The sequence below is a fragment of the Elgaria multicarinata genome, chromosome 21 (genome assembly GCF_023053635.1).
Source record: "Elgaria multicarinata webbii isolate HBS135686 ecotype San Diego chromosome 21, rElgMul1.1.pri, whole genome shotgun sequence".
Lineage (NCBI taxonomy): Eukaryota > Metazoa > Chordata > Lepidosauria > Squamata > Anguidae > Elgaria > Elgaria multicarinata.
In genome coordinates this window covers 11320815-11331923 of record NC_086191.1, presented here as the reverse complement: position 1 = coordinate 11331923, position 11109 = coordinate 11320815, and the positions used below count along the sequence as shown (strand labels likewise).

At 47.2% G+C, this 11109-nt stretch overlaps 1 protein-coding gene across 1 annotated transcript; it reads left to right on the top strand.

Moving 5' to 3' along the window:
• The first annotated feature begins 2913 nt into the window (after window positions 1–2913).
• ZBTB3 (zinc finger and BTB domain containing 3) lies at window positions 2914–4817 on the top strand. Its single transcript, XM_063146060.1, has one exon. It carries the CDS (start codon window positions 2961–2963, stop codon window positions 4338–4340), a length of 1380 nt encoding a protein of 459 aa, XP_063002130.1. The 5' UTR covers window positions 2914–2960; the 3' UTR covers window positions 4341–4817.
• The last annotated feature ends 6292 nt before the right edge of the window (window positions 4818–11109 follow it).

The window sequence follows — 11109 nt, the reverse complement described above, 5'->3', positions numbered from 1 at the left end:
CATGGACCAAGAGTGACAAACTCAAGAGTACTAACACTTGTAAGCAGGCCAGCAGTTTGAAAACAGTAGCTGTCAAAATTCACTACCTGCAGCTCCACCTTCTTCTTTTTCCTGGATTAGAAGATGTCCACTTGCCTCTCACAAACAGGTGAGGTGGTAAACCTCTGCAAAGACTATACCATTTCAAACTGCAGGTGGGGACCTGTAAAAAATCAGAATCTGTAAATAAATAAAAAAAAGAAATCAGATCCCCCTACACAGAGAGTTTAGCATGTCAGGAAAAAGCTCCCCCCCACCCTTGAAATTCTAGTTTTCTGCCTCTCATCTGTTGGCTATTTTGTTCTTTTACAGTACTCTTCTTTTAAAGTTTTAAACCCCTTTTCTTTAACTTTAACAGCCTTCAGTAGTTCAGTTTTGGATTAGACAGGGAGAATATAAAGATTCCCAATGAATAAATAAAATGCTGTAATATTTCTAATACTATAAATATAATATGTTATTATAAATATCCTAAATACATAAAATGCTACATTTGTAATAGTCTAACTTCCTAAATAAACTAGCAAGCAATAATATTAATATTTTGTTACTAGTTATACATGGTCAGGATGTAACTGGAGTGTTTTGCTGTGTGAGTTGCGTTGTTTCCCTTTTTGTATCATGTTTTTCATTTATTATTATTTGTTTCCAAGTTTAAACAAAACAAACAAGGTAAAAATAAACTACCTCATCAAAACAATGAGGTGCTTTGTATCTTTTACATTGTAAGCCGCCCAGAGAGCTTCAGCTATGGGGCGGTATATAAATGTAATTTTATTCTTATTTTTATTATTAATAATAATAATATAATATTATTATTGTTAATAATAATAAGCCTGAGGGCCAAGACTGGTGTCATTTTTTAATTAAGCTGCTTATTAATACTAAATATTATCTAATAATAAAGATAAAAAAGTTTTTTCATCCTCTCCTGAATGTTGTTAGGCAGTGAGCAATTTATCATCTGAATATATCTGCATACATTATTATTATTATTATTATTTGCATAAGCAGCAACTCAAAGATTTCCCCCCTCCTTAGATTCTCTCCCCCCTCCCACTCGTTTGCACCCGCCCACAACACCTGAGTAACTGTGGTAACCAAAGCGCCTCACCGCTAGGACGAGTCCACCAATCATTGCTAAGGGCGAGCGGTGGAGCGACCATTTAGACTCGGGAATGCCGCCTCTGTACGGCTCCTCCAATAGCACGGCCTAAAATGCAGCGTGATCGTCGTGATTGAGAGATATAGCTGGGCCAATGAGAAGAAAGAGCAGGCGGAGCAAAACCCACCCGCCTTGGCCTACTAGTTGAGTTGGGGTTGGCCGAGAGCGACAAATGGGGGAGAAAGCGCCCCAATGAGCGCTGCGAGGGAGGCGGGCTCAGAGGGAGCCACTCGCGGGCAGAGTAGACCAGAGAGTGACAGCTGAAGTTCTGCGAAGCCCCGCCTTCCGAGAGAGTGACAGGCGCGACCAGCCAATTAGGCGGGAGGGGGCGGGTCCCTCGAGGCCTCTGCTTTGTGGTGGGTAAGTGGGGGAAAGAAGGGGCTCCTCCACCACCCAACGCACCCCCTGTTGTGGAGGAGGAAGAAGGGCGCTTGCTATTAGAGATATATTTATATTATACTATGGGGGACATTAACTCCTCCTCTCCCGTGAGGGCGGGGTTTGGAAAAGGGAGCAACTGGGGGGTTCTGGATAGGGAGGGGCATTTTAAGAGGTCACTATTGGGGGTCTTCAGGTTTTATTATGGGGGGTCACAGTAGAAAATATGCTTTGGGTTATGGGGGGCAGCCCCCCAAGCCTAGAAGAATCATTTGGGGGCGGAGGGGTCCATCAGGTTTTATTGGGCAAAAAGTGTTGAGGGCCACTGAGGGGAGGGAGAAAGCAGGGAGGGGGGCTTATTGGAGATGTATTTTTTAGAATTGTAGGGAAAGATATAGTAAACGGGATTCACGTTGGTTTGGATGTTGAGGGGGGGTTGCTAAAGAGGAAGGCGTGGGGGAGTGCTAAAGAGGAAGGTAGTTGCAGGGGGCACACAGCGTTGGCACTGGAAATTGTCGTTTTTTATTTTTAAAAAGGTGTCGTATAAATATCCCAAAACAGACACACATGTTTACGGTCCAAAAATGGTTGTGTGGGATGAATTGGAAAAGGGTTCAGTTTGGGGTTGCTTGAAAATTGTGGAATTCAAAAACGGGGGAATTTAGGAAAGAGAAGGGAACCTATATGGGCATCGGAAATCTATACGGCTGGCTTGGAGTGTATTGCCCCAGAAGGATAGAGCATGGCAACAGAGGCTGTTGGACTAACAGGTGGGGATTTTTTGGAGAGTTTAGGTTCACCTAAACTCCTTTTCACACTCTGGATGGCAAAAGGGAAGGACTGGACAAATGAGGGGAGATGGTAGAATTCCAGAAGACAGATCTCTCTGCTCAAGCCTCTGTAGAGTAGTGGTAGGTAACTTAGTCCTCTCCAGATGTTTTGGACTACAACTGTCATCAACCCCAGCCAGCATGGCCCTTAGTCAGGGATTATGGGAGACATGGTCCAAACCATCTGGAAAGCACCAGGTTGCCTTCTGGTATTGCAGCACCTTTCCCTGTCTAAATTGACAACGCTGAACTAGAGGGAGCCATGTTTTGGCTAGAATGATGTTCTTCTGGTTGGCCACCATGTGGACAGATTGCTGGACTAGATAGACCCTTGATCAGATCCAACATTTCTTATTTCCTGGACTCCAGAATGCAGTCCTAGCAAAATGTAATCCAGATGAGTAGGAAGCTGGGGGGTTCAGCCTCCTAAAAAAACGTGCCTGAAAAGTTACCGAAGTGTCCTCTCTTGCTTCTTTCCCTTGTCTGCTGTCCCAAGGGGGCTGAGCTATGCCGTTGGTCTCTTTGCCGTTCTGAAAAGAGCCCTCAGTATGGAGTTCCCCGACCACAGCAAGAACTTATTGCAGAGCTTGTGGGAGCAGCAACACGAGGGCTTCCTTTGTGACTGCACCGTGCTCGTGGGCAGCACCCAGTTCCTGGCCCACCGGGCGGTCCTGGCGTCCTGCAGCGCCTTTTTCCACATGTTCTACAAGGAGCGGCTGGACAAACGAGACTTGGTCTCTATTAACAATGAGATCGTCACGGCACCGGCGTTTGGGCTGCTGCTGGAATTCATGTACAAGGGCAGCCTCTCCTTCAATGACATGCCGGTGGAAGACATACTCGCAGCCGCCAGCTACTTGCACATGAATGACATCGTCAAGGTGTGCAAGAAGAAGCTGCAGGCCCGCACCTCGACGGAAGCGGACAGCACAAAGAAGGAAGAGGATTCCCCAGGCAGTTCAGAACATCTGCCTAGCACCTCCAAGTGCCAACTCCAGATACCCGAGACCCAGCCTTTACCACTGCCACCCCCTCACCCGGGTGAAGTAGAGAAGAACAAAAAAGAGGAGTGGAAAGGAGGAGAGCGAGCTGGTTCCGAGGCACCGCTGGCCTCCACTTCGGATGTTGCAGACACCACACAGCCAGGAGTGGAAGCTCCTCCAGCACGGCCCCTTCTGCCCCCCATCATTGACATTTCCCTCTCCAGCCCCAGCAGTTCCACTGAAACCATATCGCACAGCTGCTTTCCTCTGGGGAATGTAGCCGAGGGACCTTCCGGCGCAGACCCCACACCAGAGAGGTATGCGGAACACCGGGCGAGTGGCCTCAACACATTTTGTCAGAAGGAGCCAAACAGATCCTCCATCAAGGTCAAGGTGGAAGCCATTGTGATCTCTGACGAGGAGCCTGATGTGACAGAGCACCTCGATGGACAGAACTCGGAGTTGAGGCTGGAGAGCATCTTCCAGAGGTCCGCTGGGGAGTCAGGGCCAGCCGGAGGCTGCGGACGCCACCCGGACGGCTTTGAAGAGCCTGGCGGGATGGAAGAGGTCTCGTCGGAGACTGGCTTCCTTCCTCAAGACCATATCCCCTATCACATGATCCCCATGGCCAGCGGGCAAAGCTTCTCCAACATGGTGACTCCCCCCCTGCATGAACAGATGTACCTGCAGGATTACGAGTCCCACTCCAACTTTGGCATCTTCACAGAAGACGTGCCCACTTGCAAGACGTGCGGGAAAACCTTCTCGTGCTCCTATACGCTGCGGCGCCATGCCACCGTCCACACGCGGGAACGCCCCTACGAGTGCCGTTATTGCATGCGGAGTTACACCCAGTCCGGAGACCTTTACCGGCACATCCGCAAGGCCCACAATGAGGACCTGGCAGCCAAGCGTTGCAAACAGGATGTGGAGAACCCCTCTTAGGGTGCTGGGGCTGGTGGTTCAGAGATGACCAACCGGACAGTTCCTGACCTGAAAGGACGTCATTCTCTCTCTCTCTCAACTCTGTGCAGAAGCCATGTGACGGGCCTCCTTCCGAGCCAACGGTTGTTTTGCGTCCTAATCGGCTCAGTCTTCCCACCTGCTCCTTAACCACTGCCCCATCTTTGCCTCGGGAATTTGGCATTTGGTGTTTCCACAGGGTAGTTCTTGGGCAATGCGGTTTCACATCTGAACTGTCCCATGTACATAGTTTGGAAGAAGCCACATACTGTTAACAGTAACTGGGAAGAGGTTTTGTTTCTTTCCCCTCTTGTATTTATTTCTGTATGAACTGTCATGGTTCCAAGTAACAGGACGTTGCTGTGGGCGTTTTTAACTCCCCCCGAAGATTGGTACTGCTGGATTGGGGGCAGATATTTTACACCAGGGAAAATCCAGCCTCCCCCAGCTGGGTGTCCTGCAGATGTTTTGGACTTCAACTCCTATTGTCCAAACCAGCACGGTCAATGCTCAGGAGTGCTAGGAGTTATAGCCCAAATGCTTTTGTTCTCGTTAGTCGGTGCAAATCAGAATTTAACAGAGGTGGGGCAGGAACAAAACAGTGGCCCTTATGGCTGCATAGAAAAGATTGCCTGTGAGGATGACTACATTGAAGGGCCTTGCCCTGGTGGCAGAAGGGGGCAAGATATTCCTTTTTAAAAACAGCTCCTCCCATACCATGTGACATGGTGGCATTGCAACACCATCCAAAGGCATTGCAGCCCTGTTCTGAAATATGTCCATTTTACAGAAGAAAACTAAGGCAGAGATAGGCAACCTGGGGCCTATGAGTATCCACATCTATTATTATTATTTTTAATTCACACATTTTCTTACTGGCAACTGGAATTGCTGTGAAATAAGTTTCTGTGGGGGCTGAAAGTCTTGTGTAGCGTGTTGGGGCTCAGACCCCACATCTGCCTTCTACTCCGTCTTCTAGGCAGGTGACTTGTCCTTTGCCACACCTTCCCAGGCAGCCATTTTGTGATGGTGCCCAGGACAATTTCTCAAATTGCCAAATGTGCCCAGGGCCCAAAAAGGTTGCCTGCCCCTGAACTAAGCCTTCCCCAACCTGTACCCCCCTCCCTGCACATATATACACAAGTTCTTTCCTGGCTCAGAGTCAATTCTTACCCCCTTCTCATTCTCAAGCCTACCACTAAAGAGCAGCCACTGCCAGCCGCCACCTCGCTCCCAGGACTTCACAACTGCCCCCCACCCCTGTTAGTCCATCCTATTTGTTCTGTAAGCAGCTGCAAAGCAGCCTCACTGCCAAGGACACAACATTCAACAGTAAAAGATCAAGCACCAAACGCTCCTGCATTCTCTGTTTTCTGTGGTGTATATGTGGTTTCCTTCCCCCATTCCTCTTACGGCATATCTACCCATTTAAATTGACTTGGGTTGAACAATCACTCATAACATTATTTCCAGTCCAACTTTAAGGGTGGAACCCTCTCCAGGATGCTTCCTCCCTGTTCCCCCACAAAGAACCCTGGGAACTATAGTTCATTAGGGTAGCAAGAATTCTTGGTTAGACCTCCCAGCCAGAAGTACACCCCCACCCCACCCCCGTATCCCTTATTTGAAAGCCAGGACAGATTTGAAAGGGATGAAAAGAAGACTAGTGTTTTCAATTCCTTAAACCATGCTCAAGGGGAGGTTCTTGGGGTCTCTCCCCATGGTTCTAGTCTCACCTCAGATGCAGAAGGTAGAATTGAACTGTACCTTCCTCCTCCTCTGTCCCATATCCTACCACTACCAAGGGCAGTGGCCACCGGTAAGTTTTCATTAGCCCAGCTTTCCCCAATCTGGTGCCCTCCAGATGGGTTGGATTTCAACCCCCAGAACCCCCTAGCCAGCACAGGAGGCATCTCTCACAGCCATGTTGCCTGGGCAGGTGGGGTAGCCCTCTAAGCCCATCTGCCCCCTTTCTGCTTGATAATAGGTTTGCAGTGACAGTGGGCAGGTCTCCCACTGGTCCCTACTTCCCACTGTTGATGGACAAACTGGGCACGCCTTCCCATAGAGAGAGGGAAAAGCAGGCAAAGACAACAGCCCACTTCCCCCTGCTCCGCCAGCAGGGCTGGTTGGGTTTCATTTTAAGGGATTTAAACTATTTATCCATCGCACAAAACACTTTGAAAACACCATGCCATAACTGGGATGTGAATCTCCTCTCCCACAGACGCCCCGTCACAGCGGATGGCAGCTTGTTCTTGTGCAGGAAAACTTGTCTTCTCCTTGGGATAGCTCAGCCTCCTGTAGGCCTCTCACTCTCTCTTCTTTTCTCCCTTTCTCTTGTTTTTTTGTAAACCAACCAGTTTACAACACAATGTGTTTACTTCTGCACATACTTCTCCCATCATAGTCCATCCAAATACGATGGAGACGTCATAGGTTGCCAAGAACAGACTAGGTTCCCATGTGGACAGCTGTTTCTCCAGCCTTCCAGAGAACTTCTGATCAGTCCTGAAAGTCAATATGCTTCTCATTATATCTGGACACAAGTCTTATTTGCCTATTTATTGGCTATAAAATAGTGGTAGAAGGCATGTTCTGCATGGACAAGATGGCTTAATCTCCAGGTGGGCTGAGAAAGACACCTGTCCAAAACCTAGAGGAAGCACTGCTAATCAGTGTAGACGATGCCAAGCTATATGGACCAGAAGTCATAGTATAAGGCTTCCAGTGTTCCTAACACAAACCTACCAAGCATGTAAAATTTACTGCCTTGTGATTCCTGCCCCTTTTCATAATAGGGGAGGCCTCTCCCTCTTTCCCTTCTATGTTTAGACATTAGAAACTGGGAATACAAGCCATCTTAAAGAGTAACCAGTAGATTCGGGTCTTCTTGCAGGACTTTAGTTGAAAAACCAAGGATTTAGCAAAGCTTGTTTACCTTATAAAGGGGCTAAGATCTTGCAAGGGCTGTTTTTCAATGGAGCAGCTGAGATGATGGGCAGTAATTTTAATGTAGCGGTTCCAAGCTTGATTTGGCCCAGAGCAACGGTCTCAAGAAACTAGAAAAAAAGGTGTCCCTCTCCCCAAAGGTAGAGTCAGGAAGGGAAGTCAGGTTTATAACTGTTTTCTACCTAAAGTACAAATCAGCACGCATAGTAAAAATGACCAAAATGTTGAACAAAGCGACACTTCTTCTCAAACGTTATAGTAAATCGCGCATTTTTCATTTTTACCCAGACAAAACATTAATACTTCAAGCTTCTCTATAGGCAACAATAAAAAATCCCTTCCCTCCACAAATGACGTTTGTGCTACGGGTCTATATTTGTAGCTTTGACCACCTTCCTCGAACAGGCAGCGGTGTCTGGTGGAGATCGTGGCCGATTCTAGATACGATCTTCCGTTTGTGTAACCGTCACCACACAGCTTTCCCCTAGAGCGCTCTTCCTCGGTTGCCGAAATACATCATTCAAGGCAATCGCGATTTATGGATTCGGGAAGTGGGACAAGATACAGGTACCGCCACCTAAATGAAACTGTGCTACCGTGACTTCTCTGGAGACCGGAACAGAAGGGGAAGGCGTGTGCTTTTTGGGTGGCGATCCTTTGAGAGTATGGAAGGTTTGGTTTGCGGCAGCCAGGGTAGCTCTTACCAAGAGGTAGACATCCCACGCCATCAACTGCTACAGAGAGGTAAACCGACACCAACTCCATCCATCACAAACGAGCCTCCCCCTTCAGAAAAAATAAGAGAGAATCTCTCGATTCACAGAGTAAGAGGCAAGTAGATCGAAAGAGAACACCACGGTAAAAAGAAAGGCTGGCGACCAAGACGTAAAACCACGACAGGCAACCAGGGCTCCGAAAAGGAGCCCAAATGACCCCCGTGTCATCAGCCAAACATCTCCTGGGAGGCATAGGTCACATAGAGGAAGCCGTCTTCGTCCTTGTAGGTTGTGTACACTTCGGCCATGGTGGAGGACATGCTAGCCAGGCTGCGGTTGCCGTCTACCAGGAAGTAGAATGCCTGCGTTGAGCTGATGGCCATTCGGTTGCTGAGGGAAGAAAAAGGAACACGTGCAACCAACATGGCTTCTGTGAGGCCGAAGCGATACGGCATTTCTCCACCAATGCCCTCAATTTTTGTTCACAAATGTAATAATGAGATTTCCCCCCACCCTACAAAGCCAGGCTATTTACAATCCAATTAACGTAGACACTGCTTAGACCAGGCCCAACATATGGTGGTAGAGACATGCTAGCAGCCCGCCAGATGCTCAGTAAACCATTTTTATTTTTGAGGCCTGGTCTGGGAAAGGTAACAACTGAGGTGGCTGCAGTGTGGAAAATGCCTCATGATGGGCAGGCTGCTTGGCTTCCAGGCTGTAAGGGGCCCCTTGGCATAGAGCCCTTCAAGGGCCCTCTCCTTCAATGGCCTCCCCACATGCCCTCCCCAGCGTGACACCCAACCATGAGCCTCCATATTAAGATCTCCCACAGTGCTCTCGAGTGGCTGATGAAGTACAGGGCCGGGCATACGTGGCCCTCGGCCTAATTTCAAAAGCCCCCTGCATGCAATCAATTCAGATCTCTGGCAAGAGTGACGTGTTCCTTCCTTAGCAGCCCACTGAATGCAAAGAAAGAGAGCGAGAGAAACCAGTGGCCAAAAACCCGGGGTGAGCTGCCCGCTTTGGGCTAGGGACCTGCCCACTGCTCTCTACAGTCTCATTCACCGCCACCATTACAGATGCTCACCGGATTATTGTGAAAAACTGGCCCACGGTGAGGTCTTGGGGAACTAAAAATTTGACCTTGTTTAAAGTTGGCAACATTTTCTCCTTGGGATAGCGCTCCAGGATCACCTAGGAACAAGCAAGAGCCCTGTTTGAAAAGTTCAAGAGGCCAACGAGCCGGCATCCTAACTCCCAACAGAAAGCAACTGATGCCCTTGGGAAGCTCGTGCATATAATGAAAACAGCCATTCCCAGTTTATCCCAGTACCCCAAGGTAGACTGGTTCTGTACAGTGAGGTTCATCATTTCAGCTCTGGAATTTCCAAAGTGGTAGACACCGATGCACCCAGGACACATCTGCTGGGCTCTCTCCCCTTGCTGATTTTGTTATTTTTATACTAATACTATACGAATACCATAATTTATATTATTGGAAGCTGGCATGTTGCAGAGAAGAACAAAATGGCTGGTTTTTTACTGGTCACACCCACCATGGCAGCCATTTTGTGAGAACACCCATGACAAAACACTCAAAATTCCAAATATTCCCACTAACCCAAAAAGGGCGAGAACCTTTGTTTAGTTATTATGGCTAACAACCAACCATTTATCTATCTTCCACCAGTTTGCCCAACCCAGCAATACCTAAACCACAACAGGTGTAACGGTTGGATTTTTAAGAACCAATTTTGTGTTTTGTTTTCTGGCACTAAAGCTGAATAATCCGTTTTAAGCAGAACAGGTAACCACCACTGAGTTTCCAGGAGGCTGAGCCTACTGGGAGGTCAGGAATAGTTCATGCACTCCTAATTCCCATCCTATCAAATCCAAATTAAATTGATATTTTAAGGGATTTCAGAACAGGAGAGCAGAATGCAATGGGAGGGGATACTTGGGTGGGGGAATCAGGAACAAATGTATAAAGCAGCACCTGAAGAGTTTAAAACAATAATTTGCTTCAGGAAGAGGGCTGGGGCTGGTGGAGATTTCACAGGGAAGTTGGACATGGCACGTTTCTGGATCAAGTTTTTAAAAACCCTCCCTCAAAATCAGTTCGAGATTACAGCTGATTAAAAGGGCCTGTGACTCAGTGGAGGCTGGTGGCTCCAATGCCAGTGTGGTGGTGAATCTGCTTTGAGTTTCAGTCACACGCAAAAGGACCTATTCAAGATACAAAGTCAGAGAACAAACAATATATGCAAAGGAAGGAAACAAGACAAAGAGAATCTGATTTCGTCTAACAACTGGACCTAGTTGAGACATTGAGCTATAATGCTCTTCTCAGGCAGAAGTCACCTAAAAATTGCCCTACATCAAGTTATAGAATTAAGAGCACAGGAGCAGACTAGACATTTTCTCCTGGTCAGTTGGCAACCCATTCTTCTAGAGAGCAGATTGGTTCTAGAGTTAAGTCATGCATAGTGTGGACACATTGGAATCAGTGACATTAGGAAGTTATGACTAATCCCATGGATTTCAGTGTGTCTATTCTAAGTATCACTAAGTCTGCAACCATCCCAGTTTAACAAAACAGATAAACACATACCCCCTACTCTACCCATTTACTCACAAGATATAGATCAACCCAGACCCACATACCGGTAGTTTGCAAGGAAATTTGATCCTGATAGCAGCCACCTCGTTTTTCCTTGAGGCTGGAGTGGGAAATTTAAAAATACAAAAAACAAACAAAACTAATTAGTGGAATTAATTCCCTCTCTGCAAACAATGGAGAACCCGAAAATTAACCCTTTTCATTACAGGCCTTCAAACAGGCCCTAAAACACACCGGTTTACCTTAGCTGGTAATTGAGTAAGTGGAGGTTAACTGTTATTTATTTTTAACTTATCACTGTTATTATTGTTTGATGGAGTTACATTTTCTTGTATGCTGCCTTCGGAGGGTTGACCCTAAAAAGGTGTACTTATAATTTTCAAAATGAAGAATAGAGCCCTTCACCCCAGTCTTGTAAGTGGAACAAATAAACTTTTGTGGACTAAAGCCAACTTCATCA